This window comes from Bos grunniens, chromosome 17, assembly GCF_055505025.1.
Source record: "Bos grunniens cultivar Pamir isolate PY7600 chromosome 17, Bosgru_T2T1.0, whole genome shotgun sequence".
Lineage (NCBI taxonomy): Eukaryota > Metazoa > Chordata > Mammalia > Artiodactyla > Bovidae > Bos > Bos grunniens.
Genome location: NC_141181.1, coordinates 64,161,273 through 64,180,411, shown reverse-complemented (window position 1 = coordinate 64,180,411; position 19,139 = coordinate 64,161,273). Strand labels below are relative to the sequence as shown.

Here is a 19,139-nt window from a genome sequence, read left to right as displayed (position 1 = left end):
GTGTCAACCAGCTCACTCCGAGCAGTGGCTGCACGTAGATGGCCATTCACTCGCTAGTCTGAATGAGTCCCTGCTACCTACAGCTTGACTCAGTCCCAGTACCTGCCCTTTAGGTAGCAGAGTTTGTGATCCCTGCTCTTTGTGCTTGCATAGTAGTATCTCCTAGTCTTATCACTCCAAAGATGGAATTCTTTCTTAGGTATAGCAAAGATCTCTTACTCTTTAATTTCCCCCTTGTCTGGTTGTTTATGGTATTAATGCATTCTTAATGACAAAGTCTCTTTGGTCAAGATGAAACCCTTCAATTTCTTCATTACCCTTTCTCCTGCTCCAATATTCATCTCTCTGACCATTATTGTCAATATCATTAGGACCCTCTAGCTTGTCCATGTCCTTCTAAAGATATTTTGAAATAAACTAGATAAAAGAAATCCAGATTTTAGTACTGAAATACTGCAACAAACAGAACTCCAGGCTGACATGGATGCACTGTGCTTTGGCCATGGCAAGTTAAAATCATTGTCACATTCTTTAATCTATGAGGTTTTATCAAATCTCTTTGAGCCACATAAAGCCCAGGGGCTGAGGGCTGGACTCACTCCAGTAAGCATGTTGCCACTCCCCTCTCCAGGACTGGAATAAGAAAGACGCTTTGTTAATCTCTGCAACTCTCCACATACAGAGATCGGACTGCTGTAATATTTGTGGGTGCAGCTCTAGAGATTACTTCAGACTCCAATGCAGAATGAAGAGTGTGCACGCTCAGTCATGTCCGACTCTTTGTGACCCCCTGGACTGTAGCCCCCCAGTCTCCTCTGTCCATGGGATTCTCCAGACAAGAATACTGGAGTGGGTTGCCATTTCCTCCTTCAGGGGATCTTCAGACTCCAGCCCACTCCCAGTTTCATATGGGGCTTGTTGACTACTCACCAGCAGATTTCTTTTTTGCTTTGTTATGATTTTGTTTCTAACAATCTAATTATTAATAGTCATGGGGACGGAAGCAAGAATTCACAGAGCTGATATTGTTTCTGGCACTGTTCCAAGAGCTTTCCACGGTCCTGTTCAAACCAATAATCCTATGAAGTAGCTACGCTTATGATTCCATTTTACAGACAGGAAACAGACAGGAGCTTGGAAAGCCTAAGACTTTCCCAAGATTATACTATGCGGGGGGCAACAGAGATGAGATTTGAACCTGACAGACTCATGTTCCAAAGTCTTTGCATCTTTCATCACTATGTTATACTTATAAAATATAAGTCTCTTATAAGACAGAAGGGGACGACAGAGGATGAGATGGTTGGATGGCATCGCCAACTCGATGGACATAAGTTTGAGCAAGCTCTGGGAGTTGGTGTGCTGGAGTCCATGGGATCGCAAAGAGTTGAACATGACTGAGCGACTAACCTGAACTGATACGTCTCTTAATCTGAACAACTGAACTGAACTGATAAGTCTCTTTATCATCTTTTTTTTTGGTCAAGCTGAAACCCTTGAATTTCTTTATTATCTTTCCTCCTTCTATACTTATCACTATGCCTCTGTTATAAAAACAAATTTTTTTAATGGGAATATTTGTAATCTACTAGAATGTGTGTGTACTCAGTCTCTTAGCCATGTCTGACTCTCTGTGGCCCCATGGACTGTAGCCCACCAGGCTTCTGTGTCCATGGGATTTCCCAGGCAAGAATACTGGAGCAGGTTACCATTTCCTCCAGGGGATCCTCCCGAAATGATTTGATCTAAATGTTTCATTTTTATCCTTTGATTACTCATTATCATGATTACTCCTTCTAGCTTCATTTGGCTAGTGTAGGGAGACACCTGGTGGTGATCCAGTTTTTTAAAACTTCTCATTATGGAAAATTTCACACATACACACTGGCGTGCTACAGGCCATGGGGTCACAGAGAGTCAGGGACACGACTGGACAACAACAACATAAACAGGAGAGAATAATAAATCCCTTCTATAGCCATCACCCAGCTGCAACAATTAAGAGCATTCTGCCATTCTGTTATCATCTTCACCTCCATCCACTCTGGATCCTCCACTCCCCCCCACCCTTTGATTATTTTTATGGTTCTTTTCAAAACAGAATTTACATGTATCAAAATGCACAACACTGTAGCCATTTATCTTGACAAATAGATACACCCGGGTAACTCGTAGCTGCACCAAGTTAGAGAATGTTTCTATCACTCCAGAAATGTCCCCATCCCCCATAACCAGGCAACAGTTGTGATTTTCACTGTAGATTAGCTTTGCTTGTCCTAGAATGCCATATAAATGGAATCATGCAGCATGCAGTCTTTTGTGTGTGAGCTCTTTTGCTCGGCACAATGTCTGTGTCACCGTGCACACCTGTCGTTTCTCTGTTGCTGCTGTACCCATTCTATTGTGTAGATGCTCCACTTATGCGCTCTGGTTGATAGGAACTTGGATTGTTTCCAGTTTGGGGCCATCGTGAATAAACTTGATGTAAACCTTCATGTTCCAGTCTTTTTGTGGACCTATGTCTACATTTCTCTTGTGTAAATACTTCGGAATGGAACTGCTGCATCAAAGGGTACGGGCTTGGTTAACTTCATTAGAAACTGCCAGACGTTTCCCCAGTGATTCGTCCAGTTGATCTTCCTGCCAGCAACGTGTGAAAGTTCTATCGTTTTACATCCTCGAGAATGTCCGATGTTGTCTTTTTCATTTGAACTCTTCTGGTGGCACCTCATTGTGATTCTAAGGGTACATTTCTCTGATGACTAATGATGTTGAGGGCTTTTCTGTGTGCTTATTGACCATCTGTCCGTCTTCATTTGTGAAGTCTTTTGCCCAGTTTCTGTTAGGTCTGAGTTTTTATTTTTTCTTTTAACCAAGCTGAGTATTTTATTCTAGATACAAGTTCGTTGCAGGTATATAACTCATGAATATTTTTTGCCAGCCTGTGGCTGGCTGATTTATTTCTTAACAGCGTCTTCTGATGAGAAGGTTTATGTTTGATGACGTCTAATGGGCATGACAATAGCACGTCATAGGGTCGGAATGAGGATCAATAGAGATAATACTTGTCAAACGGTTAGTGTCATGCTGAAGCAGTGGATGCTGAGTCCCTGGCAGCGCTTCTGGTGCTATAGCCACTGCTTTTCCTATCATCACTTGGATCCCTAACCAGATCATAAATGCTTAATGAAGAAAGCAGAATGTAATCTCTGCTCTCAGCTATCCCCAGGGTCTGGGATCTTGCTATTTCCATACTAGACATGCGATAAAAATGACATGATAAGTGAGTTGCTGAGGAAGGTTGTGTTTTCCGTAGAAAGAAGAAGTGAGACGCAAGCACATCCGTCTGCACGTGGAGGGCACGCTGACCGCCCGGGACAAGGTTGGGGTACAGGATTTTGTGCTGCTGGACGCGTACACCAGTGAATCTGCTTTTCTGGACAACCTCCGCAAGCGTTTCAGCGAGAACCTCATCTATGTAGCGTAACTCATTTCCCAGCTGTTTTTCCTAGTGTGGTGGTTCCCTTCTGGTCCTTGGCCTTAAAAAAAATTTTTTTTTAATTTATTTAATTTGTTTAGCTGCACTGGATATTAGTTACGGCATGTAGGATCTAGTTCCCCGACCAGGGATCAAACCTGGGCCCCCTGCATGGGGAGGGTGGAGTTGTAGCCACCAGACAGCCAGGGAAGTCCCCTGGTCTGTAGTCTTGATGGCTGTGAACAGTATCACTCTAGGCTAACCATCAGAGGGGGCATGTCCAGGAACCACCGGCAGGTGTACTGTGATCTTTTGTATTAAGACCTTTCCGGCTGCCAGTGCTGGAGACCCAACTAAAGTCAGCCTAAGCCCTGAGAGAGAATCTGTCAACCTATGTACTTCAGGGTCCAGAAGCAGATCTCCAGGGTCTAGGATGATGTCTTGAGGACTCTTTCCCATACTCTGCTTTCTTTTGCATCGGTTTCCTTCTGCAGCAGCCTCCCTGCATGGTGGCAAGGCGGCTGCCAGCAGAACCAGGCCTTTCTTAACACACTAAGTGGGGCAGTCTCGATCACTTGGTTGTTTGTCTGCCCGTGCCAGCTAGGTTCCATGACAGTGGAGACATCCCCCCCAACACACACAAGCTGACTTATTTATTGTGTTGTATCCCCAGTAGTGAAGGGGCACATGGGGATCATAGCACATGATGGTCTATTGCCAGAGCCATTTGCACCCTGGAATTCCTTACTAGTGCTTTGGTCTGTTCCTCTAGACGTATATTGGGACCCTCCTTGTGTCTGTGAACCCATACCAAGAGCTGGGAATCTATACTCTGAGCCAGATGGAACTTTATCAAGGGGTCAACTTCTTTGAACTGCCACCACATGTGTAAGTAGCACCCATGGAATTAGCAATAGAAGTATTTTTCTCTTTCTGCCTCTCTTTCCTCCCCCGACCTTCACCACATATGTCCATCTATTACCCACCCACCTACCCATCCATCCACCCATCCATCATCCACCCCATTCATCCATCCATCCATCCACTATCCACCCATCCACTTGTCTACTCATCCATCCATCCACCCACACACTCACCCACATACCCACCCACTTATCCATCCATCCATCCACTAGTCTATGCATCCACCCATCCACCTACACATCCACCCATCTACCCATCCATCCATCCATCCATCATCCACCCCATTCATCCATCCATCTACCCATCCATCCATCCATCCAACATCCACCCCATTCATCCATCCATCTACCGATCCTAATCATCCACTTGTCCACTCATCCATCCATTCACCCACCCACCCATCCACCCATCCGTCATCCACTCCATTCATCCATCCATCTACGTATCTACCCAGCCACCCACCTACCCATCCATCCATCCACCCACTCATCCATCCATTCATATACCCATCCATTTACATTCTTGATGCATGCTCATTAGGTTCTGTACCTCATTTAAATTACTCCCTTCTTCTGAATCAAGTCTTTCAACACAATAGAAAACATCAGCAGATCATTATCAAATCTCATTTTAATTGTGATGAAAAGTAGAATCTTTGTATGACCCCTGTAGCTAGAGTTTCCTTCTCTGGGAAGTGGATTGCTATAGTGCCACCTACTGGTGCTTGAATATCATGGCAGCTGAGAAGAATGCCGGTGACTAGGAACTTAACCGGAGAAGGCAATGGCACACCACTCCAGCACTCTAGCCTGGAAACTCCCATGGATGCAGGAGCCTGGTGGGCCACAGTCCATGGGGTTGCTAAGAGTCGGACAAGACTCAGTGACTTCACTTTCACTTTTCACTTTCATGCATTGGAGAAGGAAATGGCGATCCACTCCAGTGTTCTTGCCTGGAGAATCCCAGGGACAGGAGAGCCTGGTGGGCTGCCGTCTATGGGGTTGCACAGAGTCGGACACGACTGAAGCGACTTAGCAGCAGCAGCAGCAGCAGGAACTTACCAGGACTGGTGATCCGTTAAGAAAAAAAATATTCTGCCTGGTCTGCATGTGACTCTCGGGCTTTGCTGAATTTCCCTCTTCTCCTCCTTGGTTGACTTTTGGGCTATTATTTAGGGTCTTGCTTCCTTTTTCTTGATGATTCACCTATTCCACTCCCAAGGCATTTATAAATCTTTCTGCCTCACCACCACCAGCGATTACAGAAATACTCAGCTTTCAAACGGCCACATCCTAAAAGTATACCCCGGGAAACCTTCATGCTTCAGTTTCTGATCTTGTAGATAAAGCCTTTATCATAGTATCTGATCTTGTATATAAAGCCTCTATAATAGTGCCCTAAACTTCTGTTTTTAAAACAGAAGTTTTAAATAATTTTTTGTTTCCTATCTCTATATATTTAGTATTTTAGGTTTTGAAGGAAAAAAAATGAGCTCTTTTATCTGTTACATTATTTCCACCTACATTTAATAGAACATCTCTTGGAGATGTAATTTAGTATGTAGATTATTCTAATAAGAAATATTGATTTTTTTAATTGGTAAATTCTGAAAAAAATTTTTATTCCTGCCCCAAGTCTTCACTTTAACTTTCCTACTATGAGAGTTTGGGGGCTTCCCTGGTGGCTCAGATGGTAAAGAATCCGCCTGCAATGCACGAGACCCAGATTCCATCCCTGGGTCAGGAAGATCCCCCTGGAGAAGGCAATGGCACCCCACTCCAGTGTTCTTGCCTGGAGAATCCCATGGACAGAGGAGCCTGGAGGGCTACAGTCCATGGGGCTGCAAAGAGTCGGACACGATTGAGTGACTAATACACACTAGAGGCTTGCTATCTAGTGGGTAATGGTGAAGATTGCTGGCTCTCTGAGCTAAGTGCCTGGAGCCACAGTCTGGATGTGGCTTCTGAGAGTCCGGGTAGTTTGTCCTTCTGCTCTGATGGGCATCAGAGCCAAGGGAAGTAGTGTTATAGTCACTTCCACTCCGTCTTTTAAAAAATTGCCTGGTCTTTATTGCAGCAACGTGGGATCTTTAGTTGCAGCCTGAACCGTTAGTTGCGGCATGTGGGATCTAGTTCCCTGGCCAGGGATCCAACCCGGGCTCCCTGCATTGGGAGCTCAGAGTCTCAGCCACTAGACCGCCAGGGAAGGCCCTACTCCTTCCGTTTCTGTCTCACTCCTTCTCCAGCTATGCCATAGCTGACAACGCTTACCGCATGATGTGCTCTGAACTAAATAACCACTTCATCCTCATTTCTGGAGAGAGTGGGGCAGGGAAAACAGAGGCCTCCAAGAAGATCCTCCAGTATTTTGCAGTGACCTGCCCGATGACTGAGTCACTGCAGATAGCCCGTGACAGACTGCTGTTCTCCAACCCAGTGCTGGAGGTAAGTGATCTTTAAGGACCTAGAAAGGGGAGTTCCAGGGAAGTCAGTAAGTAAGAAGAGCCTCTGCTTGGGTGGATCAGTCAAAATGGGCAGGTCTGGGAGTTAAGAAGAGAACAGATCACAAAGGTAGCACAATCGGTCCCTTATATACGAACAAATTGCATTCTGATAGAGTGCTCGTAAGTCCAATTTGTTTATAAGTCCAACAAAGTTAGCCTAGGTACCCAACTAACACAATCAGCTGTACAGCACTGTGCTGTAATAGGCTTATAATGCTTTTCACACAAATAATACATAAAAAAATAAATAAACATTTTTAGGCTTATAGTACAGTACCTTGAAAAGGACAGTAGTACAGCAGCTGGCATCCAGGGGCTGGCATCAAGTAAACAGGCAGGAAGAGGTACCGACTGGTTGGGGGGAGAGGAGGTGGGACATGGTAGAGCTGAAGGATCATCAGCAACAGGAGATGGAGGGCAGGCTGCAGGTGAGACTCGCATTAACTCACGAGACTGGACAGCAAACACGTGTTTGCATCTTTGAAAGCTCACACCTCGAAGGTTCGTACATAGGGGACTTACTATACTATTAGTATATAGTTAATTGTGTTGGTTGGGTACCTAGGCTAACTTCGTTGGGCTTACAAACATGCTTTCAGAACAGAGCTTGTTTGTATGTAGGGGACTTACTGTATCGTGGTGAAAGGTGTGACCCTGAAGTCCAGCAGGCATGGAGACTAAGCCCAGGGTTATCACGTACCAGCAAGCTTCTTCATATCATTCATATCCTGGAGCCAGTTCCCCATCTGGAAAGCGGGCCTACTCATAGTACCTGCCTCTTAGGAGGTTTTGAGAATTAAGCAAGACGAATGCAGAAAAAAAAATGTGATTTGTAGCTCAGTGGGTAAAGAATCTGCCTGCAGTGCAGGAGACCCAGGCTCGATCCCTGGGTTGGGAAGATCCAATGGAGAAGGAAATGGCAACCACTCCAGTATTGTTGCCTAGAGAATCCCATGGACAGAGGAGCCTGGCAGGCTACAGTCCACGGGGTCGCAAGAGTCGGACACAACTTAGTAACTAAACCACCATGCATAAAGAGCACACAGCAGAATTAGTAAGCACTAAAATAATACTCTATTATTCATTAATATTTTTATTAATTAAAATCATCTTGATTATTATTTTTACTACTATAATTCTCTGACTTGTTGGATGATTTTGAATATGTTATTTTCTCCTGTGTTTTTGTTGCTTTTTGTGTAAAAGGCATTTATGGTTGAAGGGATTTTCCCAGTAGACCTTTGGGCTGAACAGTTTACATCTATACTATAGGAAGATGTCTGCTGATGGGGGCCAGCAGTGATGCCTTCTAGAACAGCCAGGGCCTAGGGTCCTATCTAACTCTCCTTGCATTCGTGTTAAGTCACTACAGTTGCTACAGTCATGTCCAACTCTTTGCGACCCACCAGTCTCCTCTGTCCATGGGATTCTCCAGGCAAGAATACTGGAGTGGGTTGCCATTCCCTCCTCCAAAAGATCTTCCAGACTCAGGGACCGAAACTACATCTCCTGTGACTCCTGCATTGCAGGCAGATTCTTTACCACTGAGCCACTAGGGAAGCCCCAACTTCTCCTTAGGCCATTTCTAATATATTCCTAGAATGGATTCTAGAGAGAAGATATTTTCCCCTTCTTTTCTCTGTGTCCAACCCCAATATTTGGCATCAAATACTCTGTAAATAGTGATTTCTTCTTAGCAGATAAAGTGGCTTCCATTCCTGGCTCCCCCTTCTCTCCTCCAATGAGCTTGTCATTCAGGGTCAGGAATTCTATGAACAGGAGAGCTTCAGTGTCAGAGAATGACAGATGGGTTCAGTGTCCCCTCCCTTTGTATTCCAAGGCTTTTGGAAATGCCAAAACACTCCGGAATGACAACTCCAGCAGATTTGGAAAATACATGGACATACAATTCGACTTTAAGGTACACTGACGTTCCTATTACTGCTTCCCGGGGACCCCTTAACTTGAGAGCAACAGAAAGTCAACTCAAGGCATCTTAAGAGAGGAAGGGTTTCTTCTTGGCTCAAATAGTTGAAAAATTTAGGGTTTGCAATAGTTTTAGGAAATGCCAATGAAGACCATGATGACAGATCATATGAGTATATGGGCAAAAATGAAGAAGTCTGGTGAGACCAGATGTTGGCAAAGACATGGATCATGAGTTCCAACACATGGCTGGTGGCAAGGGTGTACGTTGGTCAAACCCATTTGGAAAACAGTGTATCATCTTGGGGTGCTGAAATCACACAATCTAAGGTGGGGCCATTCCACTCCTGGAAATATTCCTATGGATGGGTAAGCATGGCCTCAGCAGCGCTGCTCATGAAAGTAAAGGGACTGGAAAGAACCAACATATCTGGCCAGGATTGGATGCCCATCAACAGGAGAAGGGCCCAACTGTGGGGTGCTCACACGATGAGACGTTTTATGGCAGTGAGAGCATGTGAATGCCAGCTGCATGCAACCTGGACAGGTCATGAGAATGTACTACATGTCAGCGAGATGCCATTTCTTACAAAGCTTGAAAAGATTCCAGAGTAAACAACCTATTGCTTAGGCGTACATGACTTTATGCCATGAGTTGGCAGACTTACATGGATAGGGTCTTGGGCTTTGTGGACCGTACAGCCTCTGTCCCAACTACTCAGCTCCACTGCTGTAGTATGAAAGGAGCCAGAGAAGATACATAACGTATTGTACACAGAGTTTAAATGGGGGCTCACGCAAGTAGGAGGGGTAGGCAGAGCTCTCAGGGACATGTAATTGCAAGTGACACCTTAGGCTAGAGAACAGTAGCTGGCTGGGCGTTTAGTATAGTGAGGAAGACAGACTGACCAAGGATTTCCCAGAGGCTGGAACATGGGTTTCTGGTCATGCATGCACAGACTTGGAAAACATTTTAATAGCATACATATTTTTAAGGTTTTTTTTAGAATCCAACACATACTAAAAAGGACACAGCTCATGGCCACAGCTCAATAAATTTTTCCATTTGAATCTACTTGTGTAACCACCACTCATCTCAAGATATTAACATTTCCAACACCTCGAAATTTCTCCTACCCATCTCTGACAAATATCTGCCCCCCCGCTTCCCAAAAGTTATCACTGTCTGGCATCTATAATCACAGATTCATTTTGCTGGTTCTTGAGCTTCAGAAAAAATGGAATTATATAGTTGTTCTATTTCATGTTTGGCCTCTCTGAATCAGCGTGTCTTGTAAGATTCGACTGTGTTGCTGCATGGAGTTGTTCATTTTTTGATTGCTCGACTTTTATCACTGTTTATAAACACATCATTGTAAAACAATGATGTAAACACTCATTTATGCCGGGTGTAGTCCCAGAAGTTGCACTGCTGGATTCTTACCAGCAATGGTATCACTGAGTTCCAGTTTCTCCACGCCCTTGCCAACATTTGGTATTGTCAGTCCTTTACATCTTAGGCATTCTGGTGGCATATAGTGGTTTCTCTGGTAGGCTGCCGCCTACGGGGTCGCACAGAGTCAGACACAACTGAAGCGACTTAGCAGCAGCAGCAGCAGCAATTTTAATGAAGTTTTGCTCATTGGTCCCTTAAAGACCTTCTTGTATATTAAAGTCTTTTGCTCATTTTTAATTGGGTAATTTTTTCTCATTGATTGGCAAGTGTTCAATATATGTCATGGAATACAGATCCTTCATTGAATATATTATTTAAGACAATAATTAAGACAATAATAATTAATATTGGCAAAGAATATATTGACATTAAGAGGCTGATGACCCAGAACAGAGGCTAGAAGCAGCCCAGCTCTCCTTACCTATATGTCACCAGACTTATGACCAAAGCACCACTGAGATTCAATATCAATCAAATTGTCTTTCCAATTAAATGGTGGTCAACTGGAAATCCATATGGATAAAGAGAACTTTGGCCTCTGTTTCACTCCATAAACAAAAATTAAATCACGATGTATCATAGTCTTAAACATGGATGGTAAAACAGTTGATTCTAAATGAAAACAGAAAATATCTTCATCACCTTGGGGGGTTAGGAATGGAACCCAGAAAACGTGAATCTTAGAAGATGGATAGATCAGGTTGATTCAGACTCACAATTTCAGTTCATCAGGAGACACCAGTAAGAGAGTGGCCTTGATTGTTGTCTTGGCTGGATTTTTTGTTCTCTTTTGAAGGGCATTCCCGTAGGCGGGCATATCATCAGTTACCTGATAGAAAAGTCTCGAGTTGTCTATCAGAATCAGGGCGAGCGGAATTTCCATATCTTCTACCAGCTGCTAGAGGGTGGAGAAGAAGAGCTCCTTGCTTACCTGGGACTGGAGCGAGACCCCCAGCTGTATAAATACCTCTCACAGGTTAGAAGGACCATAACCTGTCTCTGGTGCCCCTTTGGCGGTGAGGGGTGGGGTGGTGTTAGTTCTGTGGGATGTTCAGTAACTTTCTCAGGGCCATGTTACCGGATCCTGATGCCACAGTGCCTTTGGAAATGGCTCAAGCATTTCACCAATACTATTTTGATTGATTTCACGATCTTCTGTGACTTTGGCAAACTTGGTGCCTGTGCTTTGCAGTATATTCGCACTGTTTCCAAACCTCTAGGTGTTCTTTAAGGTCTGACTTAAACTAGCCCTGTCCTTGAAGGGGAGGGAGTGCACGGTGCTGGTTGTGCGGGAGGGATATTTGGGAGGTTGCAGATTTAACATTCCAGTTCACCGGTGAATATTTTCATGGTATGACACCTTTGTTTTTGCTGTGCAACAAGGAACTCTTTTAAAATGATGAATCTTCAGGTAATCAGGAAAAATCTGTACTACAAAAGCAAAATAATAGTAAAAAAAAAAAAAAAAAACCCTCATGTAGAAGATTTTCCCTTTAAATTGTGACACTGGTAGTCTGTTACTTATTTAAAAGACAACTTCTAGACTTAGTGGGAAAAGTCTTCTCACACCTCCTGTATCATCTGTATTTCTCTAGATACAAGCTTTTATTTCCTTCAGGGAAGATCTCCTTCTATCTAATCCTGCCTTGAAGTTTTTGATGCTGGTTACTAAGTGTATCAAGATTGTTTTCTTGAATTTAAACACTGTCATTTACTGTATGTTTTGGTAGATACCTAATGACATAAATGTCTTCAATTTGTTCAGCAAAAATGGCAAGAAAGCCTACTTTAAAAAACATACACACAGAAAGATATAGCAGATTTTTTTAAACAAAATTCCAAATTTGAAAAAAGCTGCAGTTGGCAAATCATCAGGTGCTAGACAAGTAGAATAAAACCTGTTTTTTCACAGCTCAGAACATTATAGAACTAGCTTTTTAATGCTCGCAGAGAAAAATTTTGACACCTAACTGTCCTTATGAAAATGCTGTTAAGCGGCCCAATTCTGTGTCAACAGGGTCGCTGTGCCAAAGAGTCATCCGTTAACGACAAGAATGACTGGAAAACTGTTTCCAATGCCTTTTCTGTCATCGATTTTACTAAAGATGATCTTGAGGTATGAGCCCCTCAAGGGTGGAGCTCCCTGTGGTCAGACTTGGGGTTGAGGAAACCATCCTGGTTTCTTGGTGATGACACAGAGTTGCCAGAGGGAGCAAATAAAGATACAGGATAACTAGGTACATTGAATTTCAGATAAACACTGGCTGGGTTTGTAGTAGAAGTATGTCCCAACATTGCGTGGGACAAGCTTCATGCTAAAAAAATTAGACACTGCTTACTAACACAACATTGTAAAGCATCTTTACTCCAATACAATTTTTTTAACTAAAAAGAATTAGACATTAGACATTGCTTATTTGAAATTCAAATGTTAGCTGGGCATTCTGCATTTTATCCAGCAGCCCCATATTTCCCCAGTATGGGGTGTCAGCAGGTAGTCGTGTTTCTTCTTCCTCTCAAACCCAGTCTCAAATATTTAATCCCCTAGAATTCTAGGAACATCATTTATTTATGCTTTTATATTGGAACAAGTTGGACCAAATTGTAGGATTTATAAACATTTTGTTTTTACATCTTTTGTCTTATTTGGGGGGTGAGGGGGATTGTGAAACTATTGACTTTTTGAGGACCAGAATACAATTTAAGAAAAATTTACGTGTGTATGTGTGTATCTGGGGCCATGGCATTTGAACACTGGATGGCTTATTGGCAGGGACAAAGGGAGATACCGGCACAGTGGTGTTCCATGCTGGACATAGTGAGGGAGCATCCTGCCCCCCACTGAAGTTCCTTCCCTCTTCCCTTAATATCAGAAGTGGATAAGAGCCCACAGGGCCAATTTCTAGGGGAGGATCTGTGATCTCCAGTCTGGAATTAGGGGTGCGGGGGTGGGCAGGTCTCCCCCGGGTACCACCTCTGATGACGTTTATCAATCAGGCGGCCGCCGTCTTCTCTCCCTGCCCTCCTCACCACTTCCCACGTTCCTAGAATCTCTTTGGCATTATTGCCAGTGTCCTGCACCTGGGGAACATTGGTTTTGAAGAGAACCAGCAAGGTTGTGCCTCTGTACCAGACACTCATGAGATCAAATGGATCGCCAAGGTGATGGTCCACTTTGGGAGAGTGGGGGTGGCAGGCAGGAGAGGCCCCAGACCCTGTCAGGGATGGAGGGGTAGGGGAGGAGAGCAAGACAGCTGGGTGCCAATGTCCCAGGTGGCTACCATCTCGTTCTCCCACTTGACGCTGGTTAGGAGGTGGGCAAGGGAGCGAGTGAAAGCCAGTTGGCTGAAAGACCAGACATGCTCTGTGTTGCACCAGAACACGATTAGCAGGTGGGAAAGGGAACCTGAGCCCAGAGACACCACCGACTTTTTACTAGGGGGTCAAATTGGGTTGCTGAATGGCATTTTGTTTTCCATTTATTCAGCTCCTAGGGGTCGACCCATGGGTCCTTCTGGAAGCTCTCACCCACAGAAAGATTGAAGCCAAAACAGAGGAGGTAAAAATGGCTCTAGTGGGGAATGTGCCCACCCTCCCCACTGCTGCTGCCAGTAGGATGGTGGCCCCAGGGGAGGCCAGACTCCTGGATCCTGCCCACCAGGTCCTGTGTGGTCCAGCTTGTCAGCATCTCCAGCCTTAACCTCCCCCATCTCCCGACATTCCACCATCACGGGCTCTTGGTGCTTCACGCTCGCCCTGCCTTCCCTCCATGGGGTCTTTGCATATACTGTTCCCTCTGCTGCAACACCCTTCCCTGTCCTTCACCCAGTTAAATCCTTCCCATCCTTCAGTTCCCAGGGATCACTTCCTCAAAGACCCTCCCCTGCTCATCCCATCCCTGCCCTAAAGCACCATGTGTATCTCCGAATAGCGCTTGTCACTTTCAGCTTCAGGACTGTGATGCTTCTCTGTGTGAGTTGTTAAATGTTGTGCTGTGCTCAGTCACTCAGTCTTTGTGACCCCATGGCCTGTAGCCCGCCAGGCTCCTCTGTCCATGGGATTCTCCAAGCAAGAATACTGGAGTGGGCTGCCATGCCCTCCTCCAGGGGATCTTCCCCACCCAGGGGTCGAACCTGCGTCCCTTATGTCTACAGCATTGGCAGGCGGGTTCTTTACCAGTAGTGTTACCCGGGAAGCCCTGACTTGTTGAATGCCCTCTGCCAGATATGAGCCCACAGAGGCTGAAACTCTTTGTCTTGGTTGAGGCTGTATCTCAGCACAGTGCCTGGCACTCAAGGAACAGCACAGGCGGGAGGTTCCTCCCCCATCAAGTATCCTTCTCTAGTCATCTTTATTTATTTATTTGGCTGTGCCAGGTCTTCATTGCAGCATGTGGGATTTAGTTCCCTGACCAGGGATCGAAGCTGGGTCCCCTGCCTTGGGAGCACAGTCTTAGCCCCTCGACCATCAGGGAAGACCACCCCTCTCCCCCAGTCATCTTTAAACCTGGGTTGAAAACTCTGAGGGCTTTAAAAAAATTTTAACCTCTGTAATGATGTACCTGTTGTTCTTCTCAGGTGATATGCCCATTGACACTAGAGCTCTCTGCCTATGCTAGAGACGCAATGGCAAAGGCAGTTTATGGGCGAACATTTACTTGGCTGGTGAACAAAATCAATTCCTCCTTAGTGAACAAGGTTGGTTCATGCATATTGTGTGCCCTGTGCTCTTTAACATGGCCGTGTTTTATAACCAACACCTTTGAAGAATTTGTGAGAATTGAACGTAAGCTCCTGGTGGGCAGAGATACTGTCTTTTCACGTCTACATTTCCAGTCTCTAGCACACAGTAGGCTCACAAAAATGCACTGACAAATGATCTTGTCAGTGTGTCCCCAAGTCTGGGATGCACAGCATTTGAAGTGTACACAGAACCTTTTCATTTTAACAGTAATATATTTTAATGTGTATAAGAAAAAAAAAAGACAGCTCCTTTGAACTCACCCTAAAGGCATATTTCCTTTTTAAGCAGAATTATTTAAATTAAAAAGGGAGCTGACGCAAAGCTGGAAGCTGAGGCAATGATATGAGGGCAACGGGGTGCATGGATATGGTGAGACTCATGGAGGAAATGTGCAAAGGATGGATTTGGATACATTGACTCAGCGCATCATACAGAATGCTACATTGCGTCCCTTAAGAAGAAAAGTCATATTCTCCTTCAATAGCCATCCTTGCCTGACAGCACTTGGCCCTCTGTTGAAAATGATCCAAAATATCTGCTTTCTCTCCAGGGTGAACATCTTCTTCCTGATGTCAGTAGCTTCCTTCCTTCCTCCTTCCCTCCCTTCCTCTCTCCATCTTTCTTTTTCTTTCCCTTCCTCTTCTCTTCCTCTTTCTATCTTGCTCTGCTTTTTTTGGACTGAATGTGGGTTTGGGGGGCTGAGGAGGGCTGAAGCAAGGAAGTGAATCAGAAGGGGAAGGTCAGTCTCTCTACTCTGATGATGAATATGAAAGCCAGGATGGGACCTAGGGAGGCTGCAGGCAGGAGGAGGCAGGCTGGGAAAATTATCTGCACCCTGTTTCTTCTGAAAGCCTTGTTGGAGAGATGAGATTTATAGCCACATCCCAGATTCAGGGGCAGTTGCCAAAGTAAATAACCTCAATGATTAATGGTGTGTGTTACTTTGACTAGGACTTTACTGGGAAAACTGTGATTGGATTGCTGGATATCTATGGGTTTGAAGTCTTTGACAAGAATGGGTGAGTTTGTTTGATTTCATTGTGATCCACTGGTTCTTCATTTTCCTTTGAGGTCTTAGTCTGGTTTATGGCATTTCTGATGTTATTGAAACTCATTTTCCTGTTCCTAGAAATTCTCCAGGTTTGCATAGCCCCTGCCTCATAAACTTTTCTAGAACCAGAATAGCCATTAAAAATGCAAATGTCTTTTACTTTGACTCTTATCAGTTTATTAAATTATTTGTTTAATAAGGACTTCAGTTTTCTGTATGGAAAAAGCATCCTTAAAAATAAGTAAATATAATTTTTTGGAAAAACTTGGTCTACTCACGTAGCTTTAGTTACTTAAATCTTTTGCACCTCCAGTTTTGAACAGTTCTGTATAAATTACTGCAATGAGAAACTCCAGCAACTGTTAATTGAGAGAACCCTAAAAGCGGAACAGGCAGAATATGAAATGGAAGGTATAGAGGTAAATGTTTCAATGTTTTCTCCTCATTTGATTTCTTAGCCAAGCAAAAGACATTTCCGTGAGAAATATAATTTCATTGGAGGTTTTTCCTGATGAGTACTAAGAATTATTTTTTCATTCCTTCTCTGCTTGTTTCCTGGGAAATTATGTTGATATTCAGCAAGTATTCTTTTTGAAATGTTAGAGATAAAAATCAGAAAAGAAAAGCTGGACAATCAATTTAAAAGAAATATATTTGATGCTCAATCTTAATCCTTCCTGGAGAATTCTTTCCTCATTGTCATTTTAGTGGGAACCAATTCAATATTTCAACAACAAGATCATCTGTGATTTGGTAGAAGAGAGACACAAAGGAATCATTTCCATTCTGGTGAGAAAATTAACGTTGACTTGGGGCTCATTCCATGGTATCCTCAATACTCAGAAGATCTTTCCCTGGGCTTACAGAGAGTTAAGAGTGAAATCCACTGTATTATTGAAGGATGCAAGTTGAACTCTTTTGCTGAATTTTTGCTCCAAGTTTTAGACTGAGCTTTCCCCTCTTATTCAAATTCATCTATGGTTTGCCACAGATGGATTCAGAGAGCATAGAAATGTTGCTTTGTAAGAATTGTCTCACCAACCTGAACCCAGTTTTCTTGTTGTTGTTTTAATAAAAGCTACAGGGTTGATTCATTTAAAAAAATATTTTATATTAGACTTCAGTACTAGTTTCAGGTATACAGAAAGTGATTCAGTTACATATATATATATATATATATATATATTCTTTTTCAAATTCTTTTCCCATTTAGGTTATTATAGAATACTGAGCAGAGTTCCCTGTACTACACAGTAGGTCTTTGTTGGTTATCTGTTTTAAATATAGTAGCGTGTCTATGTCAATTTTGATTCATTATTTTTTAAGCTTTATTTCTCAGTTATGTTACATATTATGGGTCTGTAAGTGGTGGGTGTAGAAGACGTTCTCTGCTTCTGTCTTTTGGCCATACTGCTTGGCATGGAGGATCTTAGTTCCCTGACCAGGGATTGAACCCACTCCCTCTGCAGTGGAAGCACAGAGTTCTAGCCGCTGGACCACCATGGAATTCTTTTGATTCATTTTTTTTTTTTAAGATGGTCATTTAAATGTTAACACTGTTGAGGACCCAAAATAGAAAGTAAAAACAGTTTGTGAACTGGGGAAGGTTAGACTTAACTAGTTTTATGACTTGCTTTTTCTGAAGGCTTTGCTCCTCATTAAAGAGGGTTTGTTGTTGGCCAGCTGGCTAAAACTGGTTAAGAGACACCGAAGTTGAGTGTCTCAGCTAGTTATGGAAGCTGCGAAGTGTCCCTGGGAAGTCTTTGGAAATAGACGTCAGATAGGTGGGAGAGCTGACTTTTCATGGAGTTTCTAGTCCCTCTGGTTCCATGGTTCCTTAATCAGATTTGATACGATGATTACCCCTTCCTCCTCCTGGTAATGTTGACCCAGACTTGTGCACAAGATGATATATTTCAATCCACTGCATTTTGCCATAGCTGCTGGAAATTCCATTTAAACTTGGAATTGATGGAGTGTGGTGCAGTGACCGGAAACTTCTGCTTCTGTTTTGAAGGATGAAGAATGTGTTCGTCCTGGTCCTGCTACAGACTTGAGTTTCCTGGAGAGGTTGGAGGAGAAAGTGGGAAAGCACGCACACTTTGAAACGTAGGTGTCTCATCTGCCAGGCTGTTGCATGGGGGAAGGTCATGCGTTGTGGAGTTGACTTCTAGTGTGTGTATATGGCTGTGCTGGGTCTTAGTCATGGCATACAGGGTCTTTAGTTGCAGCATGCAAACTCTTTCATTATGGCCTGTGGGATCTTGTTCCTGGACCAGGGATTGAGCCTGGATCTCCTCCATTAGAAGCATGGAGTCTGAGCCACTGAACCATCAGGGAAGTCTCCTGTAAAGCTAACCTTTGAACAATACTGGTTTGAACTGTGCAGATCCACTTATACATGGGTTTTTTGTCTCAATAGTAAATGCTATAGTACTACATGACCCCCATCCCCTGCTGGTTGAATCCATGGATACAGAAGGCCAACTATGAGTTACACACAATTTGTTGACTGTGTGGAATCCCTAAGCCCCATGTTGTTCAAAGGTCAACTGTACATCCATTTTCTTAGGTCTGTGGACAGTTCTCCCCAGTAGTACGAAAGTGAAAGTGAAAGTCGCTCAGTCGTGTCTGACTCTTTGCAACCACATGGACTATACAGTCCATGGAATTCTCCAGGCCAGAATACTGGAGTGGGTATTCTTTCTTTCACTTCTCCAGGGGATCTTCCCAACCCAGGGATCAAACCCAGGTCTTCTGCATTGCAGGAAGATTCTTTACCAGCTAAGTCACAAGGGTAGCCCCCTTAGTATAGCTCCCCAATAGTATAGCTACTACAAATTCCAGCTGAGCTATTTCAAGTCCTGAAAGATGATGCTGTGAAAGTGCTGCACTCAATATGTCAGCAAATTTGGAAAACTCAGCAGTGGCCACAGGACTGGAAAAGGTCAGTTTTCATTCCAATCCCAAAGAAAGGCAATGCCAAAGAATGCTCAAACTACCGCACAATTGCACTCATCTCACACGCTAGTAAAGTAATGCTCAAAATTCTCCAAGC

The 19,139-nt window shown here is 43.8% G+C and overlaps 1 protein-coding gene across 1 annotated transcript in view; it reads left to right on the top strand.

Annotated features, from left to right (window-relative positions):
- MYO1H (myosin IH) overlaps positions 1-19,139 on the top strand; it is an 87,648-nt gene that overhangs the window by 44,531 nt on the left and 23,978 nt on the right. Inside the window, exons 3-15 of the mRNA XM_086348411.1 lie at positions 3,317-3,478; positions 4,251-4,366; positions 6,648-6,846; positions 8,746-8,826; positions 11,084-11,263; positions 12,305-12,403; positions 13,336-13,449; positions 13,775-13,846; positions 14,865-14,984; positions 15,982-16,049; positions 16,395-16,500; positions 16,790-16,870; positions 18,099-18,190. Coding sequence (XP_086204537.1) covers positions 3,317-3,478; positions 4,251-4,366; positions 6,648-6,846; positions 8,746-8,826; positions 11,084-11,263; positions 12,305-12,403; positions 13,336-13,449; positions 13,775-13,846; positions 14,865-14,984; positions 15,982-16,049; positions 16,395-16,500; positions 16,790-16,870; positions 18,099-18,190 — 1,490 coding nt within the window. The remainder of the gene's footprint in view (positions 1-3,316; positions 3,479-4,250; positions 4,367-6,647; positions 6,847-8,745; positions 8,827-11,083; positions 11,264-12,304; positions 12,404-13,335; positions 13,450-13,774; positions 13,847-14,864; positions 14,985-15,981; positions 16,050-16,394; positions 16,501-16,789; positions 16,871-18,098; positions 18,191-19,139) is intronic.